We start from the raw sequence: 24,585 nt of genomic DNA on the forward strand, positions 1-24,585 counted from the left end.
TACATCCTAGAGAGTCCATCAGCATTTTGATGGTGACACCCTGACCTGTGCTCAATGGTGAAATCAAACCCTTGTAGGCACATTGACCATCTCAATAGTTTTGGATTTTCTCCCTTCATTTGCATTAACCATCTCAAGGGTTGGTGGTCAGTCTGAATAACAAAAGTAGAACCATACAAGTATGGCCTAAACCTCTTCAGTGTCCACACAATAGCAACGCATTCTCTTTCGATTGTTGCCCACCTTGTCTCAGGATCCTTCAGTTTTCTACTGATGAAGCAAATGGGGTGCTCCCTACCTTTCCCATCCAGTTGACTGAGGACTGTACCTATACCTACATTGGAAGCATCTGTTTGCACAATGAAAGTTTGGTGGTAGTCAGGAGCTCTCAGTACTGGTGCTTGGCAAAGAGCCTTCTTCAGGTTTTCAGAGGCCTGATTGCATTCCTCATTCCATTTGACCTTCTTAGGGAATTTTGGAGAGGAGAAGGTATGGTCCCATAGTTCTCAATGAAATTCCTGTAATACCCAGTGAGGCCTAGGAAAGCTCTCACCTGGGTTTGAGTAGTAGGTATTGTCCAATTTTGCACAGCTTCAATCTTACTGAGCAAAGGCCTTATTTCTCCACCTCCTACCTCATGCCTAAGGTAGACCACCTTACTCTGACCAATTTGGCATTTACTTGCCTTTATGGTCAGATTGGCCTGTCCAAGAGCCTGCAAAACATATCCTAAGTGGTTCACATGTTCTTCCCAGATTTGGCTGAACTGCAATGTCATCCAAGTATGCCATGCAGAAGTCCTGCATCCCATTCAGAACCTGATTCACCATTCTTTGGAATGTAGCAGGTGCATTCTTCAATCCAAAAGGCATAACCTTAAATTGGTATAAGCCAACTGGGGTAGAAAATGCAGTCATTTCCTTGGCTTGGTCTGTCAGGGCTATTTGCCAATAGCCTGACGTAAGGTCAAATGTGCTAAGGAACTTGGCTGAACCATATCTATCCACCAACTCATCTGTCCTTGGCAAAGGGTGGGCATCAGTCTTGGTGACTGCATTCAGAGCTCTATAGTCCACGCAGAATCTCAATTCTTTGGATCCTGCCTTTGGTACTAACACAACTGGGCTAGACCATGGGCTAGTAGAGGGCTCTATTACCCCGAGATCAAGCATCTTCTTGACCTCCCCTTTAATGACGGTTCGTACATTTTCTGACATTCTATATCCTCTGCTTTTGACTGGCAGACAGTCCCCATTGAGTAGATCATGCTGTCCCCAAGGGGTCAAGCCTGGTGACAGTGAGAACAGGGAGGCAAACTGATTTAACATGGCTTTGCACTCTTCTTGTTGCTCAGGTTTCAGGTTTGAAGAGTGATTTACTCCTTCAATCTTTTCGTCAAATGGTAAGACTCTGAGGAGTTCAGGTAGAGCTTCGCTCTCTTCTTCCTCTTCTGTTGAAGCTAGAAGAAGGGCTCCTACTGCAGGTCTGGAGACATACGCTTTTAGTCGGTTAGTGTGGAAGACTCTAGGAGCTTCCTTGGGATTGCCCAAGTCCACCAGATAGTTCACCTCTCCAAGTTTACCCACAACCTTGAGGGGTCCCATCCATTTATCTTGCAAGGCCCTCTGCCTTGTTGGGATCATAACTAGAACTAGCTGGTCTTGAGTGAACTCAACCATGTTAGCCGTCTGGTCGTGCCAATGTTTGACCAGGGCTTGTTCACCTTTCAGGTTATCGATAGCTTCTGCCATCATTTGTGACATTCTCCTTCGGAGACCTATCACATAGACAGTCACTCTGACTGGCTTGGGGGAAGGAGCACTCTCCAACCCCTCCTTAATCAGGGCCAATGGACCTCTGACTGAATGGCCATAGAGAAGTTCAAAGGGAGAATAACCTACTCCCTCTGAGGGACTTCTCTATAAGCAAAGAGAAGACATGGCAATAGAAGGTCCCACTTTCTCTTAAGGGGATCCTCTAAAGCACCTATTATGCTCTTCATGGTTCTGTTGAACCTTTCTACCAACCCATTTGTCTGAGGGTGGTAGGCGGTAGAGAACTTGTAAGTAACTCTGCAGGTTTTCCACATGGCTTTCATGTAGTGGGACATAAAATTTGACCCCCTGTCAGAGATTACTTCCTTAGGAAACCCAACCCTGGTAAAAATACCAAGGAGGGCCTTAGCCACAGCCTGAGCTGTAACAGTCCTCATAGGAATTGCCTCAGGGTACCTAGTAGCATGGTCTACTACAACAAGGATAAACCTGTTGCCTGAGGAGTTTGGAGGATCAAGGGGACCAACAATGTCAATCCCTACCCTCTCAAATGGGACTCCCACTACTGGGAGAAGCACTAAAGGTGCCACATTCTTGGACCCAACATTACCAGAGTCTGGCAGGTATGGCAGCTCTTGCAAAACTTATCTACCTCAGCCCCCATTTTGGCCAATAAAAGTAGAGGGAGAGCCTTTCCTTGGTCTTCTTGAAACTCAAGTGACCAGCCAAAGGAATCTCATGGGCCAGTTACAAGAACTGTTGTCTGTTTTCTTGAGGTACTACAAGCCGCTTGTAGTCTCCAGGTGCAGACTCAGTTGGTTCACTGTAGAAGAGGCCATCTTCCCAGTGCAACCTATACTTCCCAGGCTCTTGCCCATCAGCCTGAGCAGCTGCCTGTTGGTGAAGGCCTTCCAGAGTTGGACATTCTCTCTGTCCCTTACTGAAGTCTGCCCTGTTGGGTCCACCTTCTGCCAGTAAAGACTGCAGCTCAGGATGGTCAACAGGATCCAGATCTCCAATGAATTCCTGGCCTTCCACTAGCTCTTCTTCAGAGTCTAGTTCCACCATACAGGGTTGTACCTCCCTCTCAGCCTCAGCTGGAGGTGGAGTTACAGGTGTAACTTTGGACAACCTTGCGGAAGTCCTTGTTGGAATCACTGGAGTGCTTGCTGTTGGCTGTTTCTTGGAAGTCTTGGGTTTCCCCTTTGCTTCTTTTTGCGCAGTGATAGCAAGTTGTAATTGCAGTGGTGTAGGAGTGATATCTTTCTTCATCATCTCCTGGGGAGTACCTCTCATGGTTCTCTCCCTTGCAGGTCTGGTGAGCTCCTGTAACCTTTTACTAGGTGGTCTGGGGGTCTGTGACACTACTCCAAGAGTTTTCAGGTCATTACCCAACAGAACCCTTCCTGGCACCTCACTTTGTATGCTGACAGGTATCTTTACAGTCATGTCATTACACTGGATGAGAACTGGTAATTAGGGAAGCATCTGCACAGGCCCTCCAGCTAACTTGGTGAGGCGTTTGGGTGCCTTAGCAACATCCTCAGCCTGAAAAAAAGATGTATCCACCACAGTTATGCTGGCCCCAGTGTCCCTAATGGCAGGAGCCTCCTGACCATTCACCTGGACACTGTCCTTATAGCACTCTTTAGTATTATCTGGGATAGAGTTATAGACATCTTGTCACATCTCTGTGGCATTGGTCGCTTTGGCAGCGCCGCCGATTGTGCGGAGCCCTTTGCGTCCGTGTCCGGCTTTCCCGTAGCGGCTCACAACGGTATAGACTTTGCACGCTCTTCTACGACGCAGGCGAGCGGTCACATGATCCCATATAGGAAAGGAAACACGGATACCTGCCGCGTCGCTACTCCTGAATGGGACGCTTCGTAAGTTTCACCACTAGATAGACGTTCACTACTACGTGATTCCTTGTCACTATTCTTCCCTGCAATTCACTCTCCTTCCCTTCCTTCCTCCTTGTTACTTTTCCTCTCCAGGCTTAACAGAACCTTGTTTTCCCTGGGCAACTCTCGTGCTTCCGGCACCCTCTCTGGCTGGCCGCTCCCTCAACCATCCCCTTCAGAGTAAGTTAGCATTCTTTCTTTTCCCTGGTCCTCTATCCTTTCATAATAGTTCTCTTACAGAAAGCATATCTTTTCTCTTCAAGGGAAACTGATATAACATTTCCGGCTTTAGGGACCAGAAATCGTGATTTCCGATAACTTCGAATCTCACGGCTGAGAGTTCAACATTCTTCCAGTAACTGTAGATCTCTGCCTTTTCTGCACATCTCCTGAAGTTCCATGCTAAATATTCTTACCTGTTATCTTACCTGTATTGTATACTCCCAGATGACATCATCGAGATGACCTTGGCTTACCTCAAGACACGCCCGGAGCACCTGTGAACACCATCGTCCAGGGTTTTCTTCCCCTGAGGGTTTCCCTGGGAGGACTTGCTCACACCCGCTCTGGTGTATTTTACCCCCGGAGAGGGTGGAGCAAGATCGATCAGGGGGATTCTTATTTCTACATTTGCTGAATACCAGGGACTTGCTGTCAGATCAGGTTAGTGCCATTTTAGCCTTTGAAGGGTTTTTTCTAAGCTCCTCGGATTCTACCGATAGTGATTTGACAGTTAGCGACCCGCCTGATCTTCCAGCAATTCCCATGGAGCAACAAATGCAGCAACTCATGGCTGCGATGCAAGCCATGTCTCTCGAAGTTCAGTCTCTTAAACAAGATAATGCCCAACTTAGGCAACAAGTCGCTAGAGCATTATCTGAGACCCCTTCAGCTTCTTTACAAATGGGTAAATTTGATGGGGATCCCCACAAGTTGAAGGAGTTTCTAGATAGTTGTACCGTCCAGTTTACCTTCAAGCCCCGGTTTTTTCCGACGGATAAAGACAAGGTGGGTTTCCTAATCTCACATTTGACCGGTCCTGCATTAGCCTGGGCCACCCCGCTGGTCACTTCAGGTAATGTCATTCTCGACTCCTACCCCGCATTCACCAATAGCCTAAGATCAATGTTTAGTCGCCAAGAAGTCACAATAACAACTCAGGAAAGACTCTTAGACTTAAAACAGGGATATAAAGACCTTATGATCTATGTCACCCAATTTAAACAATTATCCGCTGAGACAGGATGGCCTGATGATGGCCTTCTTACACTCTTTCGTCGAGGGTTGTCTGAGGAACTTAAGGATGAAGTGGCAAAAGTTCCCCATCCAGCAAACCTGGCCGATATGATTACGCTTACAATGCAAATAGACTATCGGCTGCATGAACGCTCTCATGAGAAAAGGAAGGGACAGAGTGTCCGGGCACTGCCGGAATATCACCCCCTTCCTAGCAAGTCACCTTCAGGGGACGAACCCATGCAGATTGGCTTGGTCCGAGGCCCTCTTTCTGGGGTGGAGAGAGGGAGACGAAAGACCCTTGGTCTGTGCATGTATTGTGGGTCCTCCTCACACATTCTACGTGATTGCCCCATAGTCCCACCTCGTCGTGCACCGAGTTCGGTGCAGGGAAACGCCAAAGTCTTGCCATAAAGAGGAAAATGGCAGGATTACCGACAGCATATTCCCCACAAAGATTCGGATTATCCTTGGAAGTGTCTTCTGATGACCAGTCTATGGTAGTCCTCTCCTTGACCATTTTATTACCAGACCAAACATTAAGAGGCATACCTGCCTTGGTGGACTGTGGGGCAGCTGGGAATTTTATGGACGACCAGTGGGCTGCAGAAAGAGGGATTGCTAGAGAGGTTAAATCTTCTACCACTTCTATTCAGGGGGTAGATGGTAATCCTTTAAGCTCGGGACCCATACGGGAACATACCAGACCAGTTACCTGCATAATTGCTTCCCACAGAGAGACCCTTGGCTTCGATCTGATCAAAACTGCTCATTTCCCAATTATTTTGGGTCTTCCTTGGCTGCGGGTCCACAACCCTTACATAAATTGTACAGCAGGAACCCTATTTTTAGGGTTGGAGCACTGTATAAAGCATTGCCTTTCCCAAGACACTGTTGGAATTCACATACCGTCGGAGATGACTAGTCCTCTTTCGGCGCCTCTGGTCAGTCAACTTGGACTTATACTTAAATGTCATCAATCTTTTCAGTCTGTGTTTGCAACACCAAAATACCCTACGTTATCTCCTCATCGAAGAAACGACTGCCATATAGACTTACTGCCTGACTCCCCGCTACCTTTTGGACGTATGTATGCTCTATCTCAACGTGAAAAGAAGGTCCTTAAGGAATACCTGCATGCCAAACTTCAGAACGGCCTTATTACGGAATCTAAATCTCCGGCAGGAGCCTCGCTATTCTTTATCCCAAAGAAAGAATCAGAAGAACTGCGACCTTGCATAGACTACCGCAGCCTTAAGAAGACCACTGTGCCCGATAGATACCCAATGCCATTGATACCAGACATCCTAGAAGCCGTTCAGGGGGCTTCAGTCTACACTAAGCTAGATCTTCGAGGAGCGTACTATCTGATACGGATTGCTCCAGGGGACGAGTGGAAGGCTGCCTTTCGGACCCCGTTTGGCCACTACGAATATCAAGTCATGCCTTTCGGCCTTGTTAACGCCCCTGCTGTTTTCCAGCGCTTTATGGACCATCTGTTTGCAGATATTCTCCTTCATTTTGTTGTCATCTATCTGGACAATATTCTAGTCTTTTCTTCAAGTATGGAAGATCATATTCATCATGTGAACATAGTTTTGGATCGTTTGCAGTCAAACCTCTTGTATTGCAAGGCGGAGAAGTGTGCCTTCCATCAAGATAGTGTTACATTTCTGGGATTTGTTCTTTCGGCACAAGGAATCTCCATGGATCCCAAGAAAGTTTCTGCAGTACTGGAATGGCCTTCTCCAACCAATATCAAGGACGTTCAACGTTTTCTTGGTTTCGCGAATTTCTATCAGAAATTCATTCCTAATTTCTCCAGAATCATCCTCCCTATTACTAAACTATTAAGGAAGGGAGTGGTATTTGCATGGGAAGGTCAAGCCCAGGAAGCCTTTGAAAGTTTAAAAGACGTATTTTCTTCAGCGTCCGTATTATTGACGCCAGACCAGTCTCAGCAATTTATCTTGGAGACAGATGCTTCCCACCATGCTTTAGGGGCTGTCCTTCTACAATGCTCAGACGAGGGCGAAGAAAGACCAGTGGCATATTTATCCAAGACCTTCAGCCCCTCGGAAATAAACTACTCAGTGCTTGAGAAGGAGCTCTTAGCTATAAAAAGAGCTTTTGAAGAATGGAGACATCTTCTTCTGGGGTTGCCATTCCCTATTAATGTCCGCACAGATCATCATAATCTTAGAGTGTCCAGCAAGTTCAGACCACCAATAGTAGACAAGCTAGATGGGCCCATTTTTTCTTACCATTCCGAATCAAATTCACATTTCTCCCAGGAAGTCAAAATCTTCGTGCAGACGCCCTTTCCCGAAAGGACTTACCTTCTCACCATTTTCGTTCAGAAAAACTGTTCCCAAATGCCAAATTTGTTGCAGTGCTGACCGTATTCCTACAAAGGCTCCACCAAGACACTACTCAGCATTTGCAAGTATGTGAAGATCTTGTATCATCGCACCATCTCACGAAGGATCGAGGTTATTACTTCCATGGGAAACAAGTTCTTATCCCTACTCCCTCCTTGCAAGTGGAGGTTCTGCAGATGTGTCACGATTCCCGGGCTGCGGGACATCGGGGTTATCAAACCACTCTTGATTTGATTAAGCGACATTTCTGGTGGCCCACCTTGAACTCTGACATACGAGATTATATAGCAGCATGCACTGTATGTATACAATCTAAGTCTTTGCGATCCCCACCATTTGGTTTATTGGCTCGCATGCCCATCCCGGATAAACCTTGGCAAGTGATTTCCACAGACTTTATCGTGGATCTTCCTCCTTCCTTCAACAACACTAGCGTTATGGTCACTATCGACTATTTTACCAAGATGGCACATTTTATCCCATTGATAAGGATCCCTGGAGCATTCCACATGGCCAAGCTATTTATCAAAGAGATATTTTCCCGACATGGATTACCAGACACCATAATATCTGATAGAGGGCCTCAATACACTTCTCGCTTCTGGAAAGAAGTTTGTCATACATTGGGAATCAAGAGAGCTCTGAGTTCCGAATACCACCCCCAGACCAATGGACAAACCGAACGCCTCAATCAAACCTTAGAATGTTATCTACGGTGTTTTATTTCTGCAGCACAGGACAACTGGGTCGATCTACTTCCCTTAGCAGAATTCGCTTACAACAATTCTACCCACTCTTCATTAAAGACCAGTCCCTTCCACTGTTCCTATGGTTTTCACCCTTCTTTTGTGCCTACAGTATCATCACCCTCCACCAGTTGCCCAGGGATCGAAGATTTGATAGCAAACATACGGAGTGGACAACAAATGGCCCGACTGTCTCTCCAAACAGCACAAGATCGGACCAAATGGTTTGCTGATCGTCATCGCCGTGAGATGCCGGAAGTAAAGGTGGGGGAGTTGGTTTGGTTGTCCTCTAAATTTCTTCCGAGACATCTGGTTCCATCTAAACTATCTCCTAAATTCTTTGGCCCTTTTAAAATAACAGAACTAGTAGGGACTGTCGCTGTTCGCCTGGCCTTACCCCAATCGTGGTGCCGCATACATCCAGTATTCCATGTTTCTCAGATCAAGGTACCAGTAAAGGACCGTTTCCAACGTCTTACCAAGGCACAACCCCCTCCGGTTATGACAAACACCGGTCCAGAATATGAGGTGGACGGTATTTGTGATTCCCGGTATTATAGAGGCCGACTGCAGTTCCTGATAGATTGGAAAGGCTACTCTCCTGCTGAAAGAACCTGGGAACCTGCCACAGGAGTACATGCCCCTAGACTCATACGGCAGTTCTTTCGTTTCAACCCCGGTAAACCGGGTTCGCCCCCCCTAAGGAGGGGGCATACTGTCACATCTCTGCGGCATTGGTCGCTTTGGCAGCGCTGTCGAATGTGCGGAGCCCTTTGCGTCCGCCTGTCCAAGATGGCCGTGGACGGCTTTCCCGTAGCGGCTCACAACGGTATAGACTTTTCACGCTCTTCTACGACGCAGGCGAGCGGTCACATGATCCCATATAGGAAAGGAAACACGGATACCTGCCGCGTCGCTACTCCTGAATGGGGCGCTTCATAGGTTTTGCCACTAGATAGACGTTCACTACTACGTGATTCCTTGTCACTATTCTTCCCTGCAATTCACTCTCCTTCCCTTCCTTCCTCCTTGTTACTTTTCCTCTCCAGGCTTAACAGAACCTTGTTTTCCCTCGGCAACTCTCGTGCTTCCGGCACCCTCTCTGACTGGCCGCTCCCTCAACCATCCCCTTCAAAGTAAGTTAGCATTCTTTCTTTTCCCTGGTCCTCTATCCTTTCATAATAGTTCTCTTACAGAAAGCATATCTTTTCTCTTCAAGGGAAACTGATATAACATTTCCGGCTTTAGGGACCAGAAATCGTGATTTCCGATAACTTCGAATCTCTTGGCTGAGAGTTCAACATTCTTCCAGTAAGTGTAGATCTCTGCCTTTTCTGCACATCTCCTGAAGTTCTGTGCTAAATATTCTTACCTGTTATCTTACCTGTATTGTATACTCCCAGATGACATCATCAAGATGACCTTGGCTTACCTCAAGACACGCCCGGAGCACCTGTGAACACCATCGTCCAGGGTTTTCTTCCCCTGAGGGTTTCCCTGGGAGGACTTGCTCACACCCGCTCTGGTGTATTTTACCCCCGGAGTGGGTGGAGCAAGATCGATCAGGGGGATTCTTATTTCTACATTTGCTGCATACCAGGGACTTGCTGTCAGATCAGGTTAGTGCCATTTTAGCCTTTGAAGGGTTTTTTCTAAGCTCCTCGGAATCTACCGATAGTGATTTGACACATCTAAATTCTGTTATTCCCACAGACCCAGAGACACTAAAGAAACACTGGCTGAGACTCCAATGGGTTCATCAGCCAGCAGTAGAAAGTTTCCACTTGCCATTTGTACTTCCTCCTCTGGAGCGAAGGCTAAGGAGACAAGCTGGACCCCTGAAGGTTTACCCTTACATCTGGGATCTCCTTTCACATGGTCAGGTGAGCCACAAACAAAGCATTTACCAAATGCTTTCTGGAATGGTGGCTTGCTCTGACCTCCTTCTGGTTTACCACCAGAGGGTACACTACTCTGATTTGGTTTTCCTTGGGGTTTACCCCTATTGTTCTGTTTGGGGCCCTCTTTGGGATTGGAATTATTAGAATTCTCTTTGGAGTCCTTTTTTGGCTGCTTTCCCTCATCCTTTTTCTGAGTTACCTTAGAGTCCTTGTGAGTAGCCCGGTTGGCAAACCACAAGTCAGCAGCCTTAGCTAGTTTCCTGGAATCTAATTCCTTTGAATCAGCCAAGTGCTGTCTGAGCTCAGGAGAGCAGGCATCATAAATTGACTCCAACATCACAAGATTCTTCATTCCTTCATAAGTGTTCACCTTGTAACCCTTAATCCATCCCTCTAAGTTATTCAAACTTTCACTCACCCAGGTAGCCCAAGGGGTACCATCATGCTTTTTGAGGGTCCTAAACCTCTTAATGTACTGGGAAGGGGTCTTCCCAAATCTAGCTATCAAAGCTAGTTTCACACATTCATAATCCTTCTTATCCTCCTCCCCCAACTCCATTACCACATCAGTTGCAACAGGGGGGAGCCTAGAGAACAACCAGGAAAGTAACTCATTTCCTGTAATGTTCTGGAGCCCATGATTATATTCAAACAAACTCAACCAGTCCAACACATCCAACTTTGGCTCATACATACCCACCAATTCCTTAGGCATCCAGGGTCTTTTGGGACTGGAACTCCTAGAGGATTCGGAGAGAGAAGCACTTTCCATAGACAATGTTTTAATTTCTAGCTCATGGTTGACCTCCATTTCTCTGAGCATTAGTTCTTGGTGCCGTTGTTCTGTTTGAGCATTAATTCTTTTGAATTCTAATTCAAGCTTCAATTTTTCTAGTTCCATATTTTGAGGATTAAGTGTGGGACCTGGTAAGGGTCCAGTAGGCACAGCTGGCAGGGCAGGGAGAGGCCCAGGGGAGACAACTCTTCCACCTCCTCTTCTGCTTCTGACTCAAAGTTATCAATACTAACATTCATATCAATATCATTGCTGTTATCTACAGTTGCTGGAGTGGTAGGTTCCTCTGAACCACCATCCAGACTTTGGTTTGCTAACAACCTTTCTATTAGCTCCATGTTCTTGCCTTTAGCCAGGAGATTCTTATGCTTACAGAAAACTCTTAAACAATCAGCAGTTTTTGTAGCAAGGGACTATAACTTTCCATAGTTGACAGGTTTTTAGAAAATACTTCTTTTAGTGCTAAGCTTTGTGGTTAGTTGCACTAAGGTATCTTTAAGCACACTAAAATGTATACTCAATACAAATCCCACCGCTGTACACCAGTGTTAGGCAGAAACCTGTGTAGTTCCCTTAGGGACCACTGCAAATGCATTAAATGCATTAAAACTACAGGTGTTTGGCAGTAAACCCACTTGGTAGCAGTCTGTGCCACACAGATTCACTGGTAGCTGTGGCTGAGCAGTCAGACTTCCCTCAAGAAGAGTTAGGCAGTATACAGAGCATACGACATAGGTACAGGAATACAGTAGCACAAGCAAACACTGACTAGAGCTTGGGGTTATTTATTTAACACACACTTCTGAAACACACTAGCACTAAATTGGTAAGATAAGTTCAAAACACAATCACTATTATCATATTTCCATCCTTGATTACTTGTTGGACAAGTCTTAGTTAACACCGCTTATTTCCAGACAGAGGTGAGCGCTTAACGTTCGATGGCACTCCAACAAGTTAAATAAAAAGGGGAGGGAAAAGCAGAATTATGGAAGCATACACACTAAACACTTTTTAAAGAACCACAGTAAGTTAGGAAGGCACAGTCTACTGGTGAGCAAGGAATTTTAGGTGCCAGGCCCACTTTCAAGGGAGCCAGGACGAAGATGCCCAAGATCAGACAGTTAGAGTCTTCAAAGTTTGTGGAGGTAGTTCGAAAAAGGTTTAGTTCAGTGCAGGAAAGTTAGCTAAGGTGGCCCAGGCTAACCCAGGTTCGAGAGACGAGGATTTAATACACCCCGTTCAAACATTGCAAGGGAAGCCAGGCGGCACACGGTACCTTAAATGGAGAGGATCCTCCAGCGGGGGCAGTTGTTCCTGGCAGCTGGTTCAAGTCGCAGCACCGTCCAGAGGAGGAGAAGATCTCGTTGTGGAGGAAGGATGAAGGTCGTTGCACTGCCAGGGAAGAAACCAGCCGCGGAGTTCTCCGGTACAAAGGTACTACCCTTTCGGTTTGCGATAGTGGTGAAAACGTGGTATCCCGGTTGCCGGGGTGCTTGGCACAGGCAAGGCGGCCACGAGATGCTCCAGGAAGGCGAAAAGAAGGTAGACTGGTTATCCCCACCAGTCGAAGGAAGAAGACTCTCCGGACTGGAAATCTCCTCTGTCGTCGGGAAAAGTGGTGAGATGGTTCAGCAGGGCTCCACCAGTGGTGTCGTTGTTGCAGGCCGGCTCAGCTTCTCCCTCCTCAGATTCTTAGGTCCTGTGGCGACTCCTGAAGTTCCAGTCCCCAAAGCCCTGCTTTTATGCAGTATACCCCCATTCACTCAGCCTAGCTGTCAATCAAACATGCTAAGTGGTGAGCCGGCCGGCTCACCACTTGGGCCAATCACACAAGAGTGCGACTTGAGTTACCAAGGTAACTCAGTCCAGGGTGCCTAAACCCCCTCCCACACCCCCTGTGGTACACAGACAGAGTGGCACCACTTTTGGGGGCTTCTGTGGAGAAGCCCGTCAAAAAGTGGAACAAAGGGCTCGACTTGGGTCGGAGTCACAGAAGAGAACACAAACGCCATTTTAGAATCGAGTTCTGGCAAAAAAAATACCAACCGGCGAATTAATATTAAATAAATAAACCGGCGGTATGTTTGAGGCTATAAGAATTAAATAATTAAAGTTGGTAGCCTCGAACAATGGGAAAATCCCATAGAGATATATTCGCGGTCGAATATAAAAAGTAGTATCCACTGCCACCAGCCAAAACTCCAGCAGGGGGGACGGAGACGTGTCCCCTCGAACAACAAACCCCGGGGCAATCGAATTGCCCCGACCAGTACATCCACAATATGATGGTTTGTACTGGTTTCTGTTCATAATTTGGGACTAGCAAAGCCAATGGTGACTTTACATGCCCTGGGAGACAGTAGTCAGTCCCAGGGTATGGAGTCTATGTTGGGGGGTCGCTACGACACCCCTGGGTTACGGCACAGAGGGTGCTGTGTAACCCACATCAAAAAAACACATGAGACCCTATGGAGTAAAAGACCCCGTAGCCCATAAAACACATGGCAAGTTAAAGGAACACCTCAAATCATGTCTAAGAGTGGGAGCAAAAGAATCTCACTCTTAGCAGGAGAGAAAAAAATAAACCCAAAAAATCCAGCAAAGCTGCTGGGGGACTCACTAGGTTTGGGAAATTAGCCTTACAGAGAATTCTCCCTAACAGGCGTCAATAGAAGACGTTATGTATTCTCTGAGTTCTTGTGCTGGAGTTGTAAATTGGGATAGTGGCTCTAGGTGAATGTTATGATCAGGGGATGATTTCAATAAAGAACTCGGTTGATAGCTCATTCTCAAGGATTCTCTCGTGACTTCTATTGTTGTCATTAAGGATTTGAGCATTTACAGGATGGTTTAACTTTTCAGCACCAGATTTATCCACTGTATTTCTAAGAGATTCCATGGTCGTGGTCATTGCAGCCTGGGCAATCTCTACATGAGGTGGGGATACTAGTTGTGATGTTGGTGGAGAATGCATTGTGTATGCGTTAATAGAGGCTCTTATTTCCTCTTGAAGCTGAGTGATTATTGTCTCAACTTTCTTCTTCGAGCTTAAATAATAAGTCAAAGAAATGAGAGGTACATTGTCATTGTGCTCCCCGGGATCAATATTGGGCCTCATAGCTGGCACTGGTGCAATGTTGGGTGGAATCATAGATAAGGTTGGAGTGTTTGTCCTAGGGATCTGTTCTGTTAGGGCCACAAATCATTAAGAGGCTTATATGATGATACTAAAATCTGGCTAGTAGTTTTTTCAGGGACTGAAGGCTCAGATAGTTTCTCTAGTCGAGAGGAAATTTTGATACATTTTCGTACTTTATCTCTAGACTTGGGACAATGATTCCTTTTTTTCAGTCATTTTTTTCATTTTTTCCACTCTTTTCTCGACTGTTGGATGGTTAGCACTTTATTTGTTGGCACAGATGAAGATTGAGTAAACATGTCAAAAAAGTTGACTGGGTTTTGTGCCAAGCCAGAATCTACCGATGGTTGCATGGTATCATCAGTGATGACCTGCATTGATACATACAGGATTTCGAGAATCTACTGTTTCTTGCACTGTGATGGACTGAGACACGTCTATGGGTTTGGAATTTGGAGTTTGGTGTGGTCTGTTCTTAAATGTAAAACTGTTAGAATCTCCGGGTATATTGATTACATGCTGGGTATCGTTGGGAACAGTCTGGCTCTTAGTTACAGTAGTAAAGTCCTTGCCAAAACAATGTTCTAAAATCTGTGTTTGGTAGGACACCGTGCTACCTAATACCTCATATAATTTTGCTATAGTTAGCAGAGCTGTATTCATTGCACTCAACGTATTGTTTAGTGCTGGTGCTCCCGGAAATGAAAGTCGCTTGTCTAGGGTTTTGTGTATAAAAAATTCTGAGGTTTGGTCAGCTTCTAAGAATCTTGTGCGCCTGGGAGTAGGCGCTATGAATGATAACGATTCATTTACAGTTTGATTCTGGGATTTATCCAGCACTTGAGATAGTGCAGGATTAAGGTCAATGGATTGGGGAGAGGGAGTTTTTTTGGCAGGAATAATGGTAGCGTTATGTGCAGTATCTTCTTGCAGTTGTATCAAGTCACCGGTATTCGAGCAAATATATAACACATCCAAAGTGGGACAGGATGAGTTATTTGATGAATTCAAGAATTCCATATCGTCCTCGTCCACTTCACCTGTTATACGCAATTGCTCGTAAGCTTGGCGCCGGTTTACCTGCGCTGCCACCGAGCACCGTACGGGTTCCATGATTGAAGTTGAATTTTCTTTCAGTTGCAAAGTGGTGCTAGGGTGTGTATAATTGGCTATATTAGTATCTTGATCAGAGGAGCAAGGGGTTTGCATGGCTAGTTTTGTAGACATAATAGCTTGTGTTTCTATTGCAAGACATGCCGATTCCATTGTTGTATCTGGGACCTCCCTGCTAAAGCCATTACTCACTATGCTTTCAGTGCTCGAGCAGTTGTTTCCGACTGTAGTGGGGGGATTATGGATCTCGACCTGGATGGCTGTATTAGGAATAGCCGATCTAGAATTTATGTCTTGCATTATCAACGGCAATTGCGGCCCCTCAGCGGTGACCGTAGCTGTCGAGACCAAGGCGCCATCTACTGTCGGCGCCATTTTCTGAGTAGTCGTCAGCAGATCTGTTCCTCCTTTAGAGGCATTTGTATTAGAGTGAACTTGGACATCAGAAGTAAGGGACTGGGATCGTTGTAATTTTGGGCCAACAGGGATAGCAAAGGGTAAAACAGATTGTTTTAGGGAAGAACGAGCCACAGCAGCAGGCTGTAATAACTCCCGGTATACCTGTTTTCAGGGTATATTTACGAAGGACCACGATATTCACTGGAATCAGGTGATACTTGTTTGTTTAGCACACTAAGAGGAATGAAAGCCTACCTGGGAGCGGGCGCCGCCCACGCTGCATGCTAGTTTGTTAGACAGCGAGACAGTACTGCACGCCAACAATTATATAAAAGATAAGGATATAGCTTTACTAAAGGGGCAAAAAATAAACAAACTCCTTCACTACAGAAAGGTGTGTGCTCCTATACATAAAAAATGATAACAACTTGCCCTTAAAAGCAGCCAAGAGTATTTACAGCCACCAGCCAACCCAGCCCAAGACAGCCTCAGACAGCCCTTCACGAACAGCCCTTGCCGAAAAAGCGCGCACGCAAAAGCGCGTGGCTTTGATGTATATGGGCTTGTGGGTAGGGTGGGCGGTGCTTGAGGACTTGGAAAACAGTCCGTGAGAAAGAAAAAAAAAATATGCGCCGTGGCACTGGAATGGAAATATTCAAACACTGCAGCAAATCCAGGCGAAAAGGAGCAGCACTTCTGACAACCTCAGACAGCCCTTCACGAACAGCCCTTGCTGAAAAAGCGCTTTAGGATTTGAAATGTGAATTAAGCCCCATGCTGGGAGGCTGGACAGGGCTTGGATTGGAAATGTGAATTAAGTCCCATGATTTAAGACCCATGCTGGGAGGCCTTGAATGGAAATGTGATATAAGCCCCTGCTGGGAGGATGGGCAGGGCTTTGATTGGAAATGTGAATTAAGCCCCATGCTGGGAGGCTGGGCAGGATTAGGATTGGAAATGTGAATGAAGTCCCATGCTGGGAGGCTGGACAGGGTTTGGATTGGAAATGTGAATTAAGACCCATGCTGGGAGGCTGGACAGTGCTTGGATTGGAAATGTGATTTAAGACCCATGGTGGGAGGCTGGACAGGGCTTGGACTGGAAATGTGAATTAAGACCCATGCTGGGAGGCTGAGAGGCTGGACAGGGCTTGGATTGGAAATGTGAATTAAGACCCATGCTGGGAGGCTGGACAGGGATTGGACTGGAAATGTGAATGAAGCCCCATGCTGGGAGACTGGACAGGGCTTGGATTGGAAATGTGAATTAAGCCCCATGCTGGGAGGCTGGACAGGGCTTGGATTGGAAAAGTGAATTAAGCCCCATGCTGGGAGCCTGGACAGGGCTTGGATTGGAAATGTGAATTAAGCCCCATGCTGGGAGGCTGGGCAGGGCTTGGGTTGGAAATGTGAATGAAGTCCCATGCTGGGAGGCTGGACAGGGTTTGGATTGGAAATGTGAATTAAGACCCATGCTGGGAGGCTGGACAGTGCTTGGATTGGAAATGTGATTTAAGACCCATGGTGGGAGGCTGGACAGGGCTTGGACTGGAAATGTGAATTAAGACCCATGCTGGGAGGCTGAGAGGCTGGACAGGGCTTGGATTGGAAATGTGAATTAAGACCCATGCTGGGAGGCTGGACAGGGATTGGACTGGAAATGTGAATGAAGCCCCATGCTGGGAGACTGGACAGGGCTTGGATTGGAAATGTGAATTAAGCCCCATGCTGGGAGGCTGGACAGGGCTTGGATTGGAAAAGTGAATTAAGCCCCATGCTGGGAGCCTGGACAGGGCTTGGATTGGAAATGTGAATTAAGCCCCATGCTGGGAGGCTGGGCAGGGCTTGGGTTGGAAATGTGAATTAAAAACCATGCTGCGAGGCTGGTCAGGGCTTGGATTGGAAATGTGAATTAAGACCCATGCTGGGAGGCTGGGCAGGATTAGGATTAGAAATGTGAATTAAACCCCATGATGGGAGTCTGGACAGGGTTTGGATTGGAAATGTGAATTAAGCCCCATGCTGGGAGGCTGGACAGGGTTTGGATTGGTGGTCTGGAATGTGTGCTGGTACGTTGCTATCAGCACCCTTATTTCCGGACCACCATACCTGGAATGAGGCTCTGTGCTCATTAGGGAGCGACACAAGAAGTGGCGTGGAGCTGTTGCAGGACCAGTGAGCAAGCCACCAGGTTTGTGGGTTGTGAATTGCTGTGTCAGTGAGTTCTGAAGGGAATATACTTTGAGGCCAGCATACTCTGAATATAATCATTGTAGCAAGTGCACTAAATCATCTCTGTAATAGCCAGGGGGAGACGCCCTGTGTGATCAGTCCAGTTGCTGATAGCTTCATCTGTCGCTTTAGAAGAACGCTAGACCTTTCTCTGAGCTGAGTTGAGAGCAAGGACAGAGTTCTTACTAGTCAGGTGCGATCATTAAATAGAACACGCAACACGATATGCCTCTAGATTTTCCTTGCCTGTGTTCTCCTGCAGAGCTGCTAATAAAGAGTTGACAAACTAACCACACCTCAAATAGAGTCCAGCGATTGAGCTCCGCTACAGTAGCAATTGACCAATTGATCTGAAATAACCTCTTCTAAAAGGTGTGGGTTCTCTCCTCTGGTTACTATCATTGCCAATTGCTCCAACATCCCAAAGCCTGTGCAGTTATTTAAAGTTATGTGTCTTTAGTGAATTAAATAAGAGACAAATGACGCAAAGAGGAAAGCACATACAATGGGACAGCCCAGTAAGCAAAAATCTGCATGCATGCTTTCTTCTAATAAAGATGGCTGCTGAGGCACCAGGACAAGCAGAATAACAAACAGCAACAGCAGTGTGAGCATTCCCCTGAAAAGAGAGCAGATAACTACATGCAAAATGAGTAAGAGCATCCTGCACATTTAGAGAGTGTTGGCGGGTCAAAGTAATTCTGCTAATTAGAGCTATAAGGGGCGTGTTGGCTGCTAAAAACTCAATGGCGCCGACTGACAGAACCCGTTGTCCATTTTTTGCTCAATTGCACAAAACAGCCTTGTTTTCCCCTTGGACTGATTCACAAAAGTAAATCTGCCGGCGCAAAATGATTTCGAGGTGCAGAATGTAAATAATGGTGTTCTGCCAAAGGCCAAGGCATATATTGATTCAAGATGGACTTTGGTTGTTGGCAGATATAAACTTCTTTCCCTTGTGCATGGTCTTCCCTGAAGCTACCCAAAATAGAAACACTCATGCTTGGCATGAGCATGTCCATGTTATTTTACATCCCCCTCCTGAACAGAGGTGTACAAAATACATTTACAGTCACAGCTCTTAAAGGCCCATCACCGCAAACCAGTGGTCGAAGTGAGCGGGAGCGGTACACCCACACTTTTTAAAATTAAGTTTTATTGTTACTATACTTTTATTTAAAAAAAGAAACCGTTCCGGAATCGTTTCATTTTAAAATAAAAGTGTAGGAAGAAGTTTAAACTTGCACTTTCAGTGCTCTGTGCTAAACGTTCCCTTAAAAGGCAGGTGCATGTGTTTGGGGGTTTGCACCGTGTTTGGAAGGGGGCCTGGTGATGGGGTTTCTGGGGAGTGGGTGCAGGCCAGCAGTTAACATAGTTCCACTACTTCTTTTTGTACACTTCGACCACTGCCGCAAACCCGAGATTCCCGGGGGCGGACCTCAGAATGCCACCCACACAATGCCCATGTGGCAATACATATTCAAGAGTACAGAACCTACCCATACCTAAATATACACGGAAGAACTGGGTGACGGTCTTTTGTGCCTGCAGGCGGGTCCTCCTTTATCTTGCAAGTGACTTACATGAATTGGGTAAGTGCAAGGTGGAGCTGCAAGGAAAAATGGCATCAAATCTCAGCGAGCACACATTTTTGTGCATTGGTTCCAATATGTACCAGTGGGAAAGACAACTACTTATGTGTCTCAAATGTCAACATGCCTGTTCCCTGAGGTCTACAGACAAGATAATCCAAGGCTCTTTCACGCCATAGTTAAAAGGTAGGTGGTGGGGGCAGTTGCAGGAGGGGGAAGCTACAACTCAAAAACAGGGAACAATGGTGTGCATAATTCTTTCTCCGGTTCAGGTGTGATCTGTTGGAGTGCCATCTACGGTTACGCGCTCACCTCTGTTTTGCTAAATAAGTGGTGTCTTAACCTAGACTTGTCGAATAATTAACTAGGGAGGTGTATATACTTATAGTGACTGTGTTTGAACTTGCTTGACATATTAGTTCCAGTGTATTTTTACAAGTGTGTTTTTAAATAAATAATTATATACTTTTATACCAAACTCTGGTCAGTGTTTGCTTGTTCTACTGTATTTTTAGCCCTATTGTGTATACTCTATATACTGCCTAACTCTTCTTGAGAGAAGTCTGACTGCTCAGCCACAGCTACCAGGTAAATCTGGGTGGTACAGACTGCTGCCAATTGGGTTTACTGCTTACTCCTGTAGTCTTAAACTTTTTGCAGTGGTCCCTAAGGGCACTGCACAGGTTTCTGCCTAACATACCCAAACGGCAGACAGGCGTAGGATCTGGGGTCAATCAACCACCAAGAATGTAGCTCCCTCTCCTCCTTCATTATACACCTTTCGAAACACTCACATTAATAGCCCACAACACTCGCTTTCCTCCGCGCCCTATTCTCCCATCACCACCACCCTCAGCACCCCATCCTGGCATCCTGTGTTACCTCTCCTATCTCTTCTCTATACCCCCCTCCTTTAACGCCCTGCATCTCTTGCGACTGTGCTGTACCCATTCTGCGGTCTTGTCCCAGTTTGCTTCACCCATTTTAGCATAGCAAATTGTATTCTCTTCATCATAGTTTTTGCATACTTCTACTTTGCTCTTGGCATACTCATCTCTTTTGTTTAGAATATTTCAAAATAGGGTGCACTTAACCTCTCCATATGCAAACAATGTATTAAGGAATATAATAACATTGTACAAAGTGTCGAGAATGGGGGCGTCAACCCCCCATTACACTTGCCCATCATGAAGGAGCTGCAACTTACACTGCAAAGGCAAATTTGATGGCCCTTTGGCAGTTTATGTTCTCCATAATGCATGTTCAATGGGCCACGCAAGGCCAAGAGTATTTTGCTTCCCCAGCCTGGCCCATTGGCAATGCAGGTTGAGGAACTGCATATTTGAAAGCATGTTGGGACGCTCCAGCGCCTCCCCGCATATTCAGACTTAATGGGGGGCCATGGGGTTGACAATGTGGCTCTCCGGCTCGCCATCTATGATAAAGCAAACATGAGTGTTATTACGTGAGTAGACCGGCATTTTGGTGCAGCCATTATACCCAGTTCTTACTGTGGCATGACATTTTTTTACTCACCATCTATGATAAGGCAAGCATGATAAGAGTCGTTACACAGCACTTATTATGGCACAGCCATTTTTACTGGGGATCTATGATAAAGCAAAAAAATAAGTGTTTTATGTATCTAGACTGGCCTACATTGGTGCAGCCAGTTCGAACAGGTTTTCTTATTGTGACATTGCATTTTTAATGGCAAAGCCAACAGAAGTATGTTCTTAGTCGGTGTTGGTATATGCGGACACAGCCAACTTGGGCATGTTTTCTTGTGCTATCATTGTTGTGATTATGCGCAAAGCAAACTTGAGTTTGTTCATATATAGCAATACTGGCATAGATAGGTGCAGCCAGGATGGAAATGTATGGCCAGTCAGCGTGAAAATGTTTTTTATACAGACATGTTGTGGGCAAATGCATCATGAAAATGCATTGAGGAATTGCTCCTGTGCACTGTTGGTGACTTGCATCTATAGGATATTTTTTTGTCTGTGTTTTCCTACAAATCTGATTTCAAACGGTCTGGCTTTTTATACAATTTGTAACGGAAAGCGTGCTATACAATACACCATTTTAACCCATTAATCAAAACCTTTTCTCACAGGAGAATCACCACTTGGTTGGCTCGGATTTCCAAGCTCTCGCATATTTATGGCAAATATTTACACCCCTCCAACTAAAAAATTCACCAGCGGCCACTGTGTATTACATACTTCTCTTACATTAGGTACTGGAAATGGGAAATTCATTTGCAGGACCAGGACATAAAATGTATCTTTGCGGCACAGCCAGCTGACACATTTTTTTGAGGGTCTTCAGACTGATACAAGGTTGTCCATGTCACAGGATGCTAAGAATCTCAGGGCCCCTCTCCAGATTTTCAGGCAGATTTTGTCCACCACACTCGTCAACACACACAATATTGTAGTCTTTTGCCTAGAGGAGAAGTTTCTATTCTAATTACCATAAAAATCTGAGAGTAGAATAGGCCATTGCAGCCAACACGTCACACAGGCCCCAGTGCCCTCCTTTCAGCCCTTCCTCCACGTCACAGCCACTGAGAAATGAATTGTGGGTATGCAAATTAACTGAAAAGCATGCATTTCTGCTCCAAAAAATGGCTTTGTCTGATAGGGCAGAACTAATGTATACATAGCTGTATCAACCTCAGACAGACAGTTCTCAAGGATGCAGACCCTTCCAAGTACATCAGTATTATAAAGTAGAGGCGGTACCATGGCAACAGGAGAATGGATGCCTTGGCCAATTACCTTCCCTCTTTCTATTTTACAGACATCTTAAGTTTTGCTGTAAGAAGTCGTTCTTATGATATGATATATGATATGGCATTTGTAACGCGCCTATACACAAGTGTTTCAAGGCGCGACGAGGCAGGGAGGGGGAAACAAGGGGAGGACAGACAACGATCCTACTAGGCCAGGTGTCATTCAGATCGCGCAAGTGCAGGGGTAGGGGGAAGGGAGAAGTGCAAGGGGAAGGGGAGGGGGGAAGTGCAGTACAAGAAAAGGGCCAGCTGGTGGCAAGTGCAGGGTAAGTGTAGACAAGTGCAGGGAAGGGGGGGCTGTAGGGATACAGAGACAGTCCCGCAGTGCAGGGGTTGCCAGGGAGGCAGTGCAAGTGGAGAGTGGCTGGGCCCAGGAACGAGGTCGGTGAGAGTGGCCCAGTTGCAGATTGAGTGCAGTTTCAGTGAAGAATTAGCAGGGGAGAGGGGGAGAGAAAGCAGAAGCAAAGAGGAAGGTTTTGAGGTGCTTCCGGAACCGGAGATGGTTCTCCTCAAATTTCAGGGAGGCAGGAAGGCTGTTCCAGAGAGAGGCCCCTGCCGCGGAGAGAGATCTACCACCAGCTCGTTGCTTCGAGAAGCGGCTGACCCTGAGGGAGTTTGAGACGGATGAGCGAAGGGCTCGGGAAGGAAGATATTTAGGAAGAGAGAGTTGAAGGTATTTAGGCCCCAGGCCCCAGTAGGCCTTGTGGACAATGCAGAGGGTTTTGAACTTTATCCTCGCAGCCACTGGGAGCCAGTGTAGAGATTTCAGTCCTGGAGAGATACGGTCCCAAGTCTCGCAGTTCTATTCTGGATGAGTTGCAGAGGGCGGAGAGTGGAGGCAGGCAGATTAAGATAGAGGCTGTTACAGTAGTCCAGCTTTGAGAGAACCAGGGCTCGGAGACAGTGAGCTTCTGGGGGAAGGAGAGGAAGGGAAGAATACCTCTGAGGAGGTGCAGCTGGTAGTGTGACTTCTTAGAGACGTCAGATATATGAGGAGAGAAGGAGAGTGTGGAGTCGAAGATGACCCCAAGGTTTTTTGCCTTGCAGGTAGGAGCAGGAAGAGGGCCAAGAGAGGCCGGCCAGAGAGCTGCAGGGAAGGAGGGAGTGGGTGTGCCGATGAGTAAAATCTCAGTCTTACTGGCATTAAGGCAGAGGTCATTGGCGGCACACCATTCCTGGATAGCAGACAGACAGTCAGAGATGAGGGAAGGAGAGGAGGAGGCCGAGGGTAGCCTGAAAATGAGCTAGGTATCGTCCGCATAGCACTGAAAGTTGGGGCAGAGAGCGGCGATGCGGTGGGCAAGGAGTGCCAGATACTGGTTGAACAGCCAGGGAGAGAGATTGGATCCCTGGGGGACACCACAGGTGGAGAAAGAGATATCAGAGAGGAAGGACCCAAGTTGGACCTGGGAGGGACGATTGGAGAGGAAAGATGTCAGCCACGCCAGAGCCTGACCAGTGATACCCAGGTTATCACGGAGACGGTTGAGCAGGATGGCATGGTTGACAGTGTCAAAGGCAGAAGAGAGATCGAGCAGAATGAGAACACACGGAGTGTTGGAGTCGAGGTTCAAGAGCAAGTCCTCACGGATGTTCAGGAGAGCAGTTTCCGTGCTTCTGGCAGCTCTGAAGCCAGATTGATGGTCATGAAGACTACCAACAGATTCAGCATGGAGGTTAAGCTGGGAGATGGCCAGTTTCTCCAGGAGCTTGCCCAGGAAGGGAGTGATGGAGATTGGGCGATAGTTAGCCGGGCAGGAGGGGTCAGAAGAGGGTTTCTTAAGAAGAGGGTGCACAAGGTAGTGCTTAAGGGGGGATGGGAAGACTCCAGAGGCGAAGGAGTGGTTGCAAAAGGGCAGGAACCAGGGAGTCGATGTGGTCCTTGATAGTTTTGGAAGAACAGGGGTGAACCTGTATAGACGAGACTTTCATAGATTGGACTTGTCTGGAAACCTCGTCAGCAGAAAAAAAGGAAAAGGCAGAGAAGGAGGGAGGAGGGGTGGCTGCAGAAGGGCAAGAGGAAGAGCCGGGAAGAGAGGGAGGGAGGTGATAGGAGGAGAGTGAGGACAGGATGTCCTGAGTTTTAGAGTTCTACTTCAATGGCCTCATGCAAGTAAACTGTCCAACAGGGACCCAGGAAACAATTTTCAAGGACTGTGATGAAGGTGCAACCTACGTGTTGGTCAGTCCATATGCCAGGTCCAGCATGTCCATCTCCTCGTCGGTAACGGGGTCTATCTTGTCGTAGACATTCGGCTCGAATATAAGATGACACGTAGAGCAGGCCAACGTCCCTTCACATGCACCTGTAGGGAAAGAAGCAGCATGAGTGGAATGTAATACTTTCTAAACCAGTGACAACATGTCATCAAACCCACAGGGATAGTGGAGGTGACATCACCCAACCTTTGGCCCCGCTATGGAATCACAGGAAGTGACATCATAGAAATGTACCTTTATTGTAGACTTAAGGATTCAGAAACAATGGCAGGTGCAGACACCAGCTATGAAACCCCAAAAACTCAGAAGACACACTTGCTATGGAAAGAGCATCAACTGTATTTGGTAA

At 46.6% G+C, this 24,585-nt stretch overlaps 1 protein-coding gene across 1 annotated transcript in view; it reads right to left on the reverse strand.

The window, feature by feature from the left end:
- LOC138480784 (adrenodoxin-like) overlaps positions 1 to 24,585 on the reverse strand; it is a 364,929-nt gene that overhangs the window by 74,829 nt on the left and 265,515 nt on the right. The window contains exon 3 of the mRNA XM_069612526.1: positions 24,193 to 24,322. Within this exon, the coding sequence (XP_069468627.1) occupies positions 24,193 to 24,322 (130 nt within the window). The remainder of the gene's footprint in view (positions 1 to 24,192; positions 24,323 to 24,585) is intronic.

This window comes from Ambystoma mexicanum, chromosome 5p (assembly GCF_040938575.1).
Source record: "Ambystoma mexicanum isolate Mex_15411 chromosome 5p, UKY_AmexF1_1, whole genome shotgun sequence".
Lineage (NCBI taxonomy): Eukaryota > Metazoa > Chordata > Amphibia > Caudata > Ambystomatidae > Ambystoma > Ambystoma mexicanum.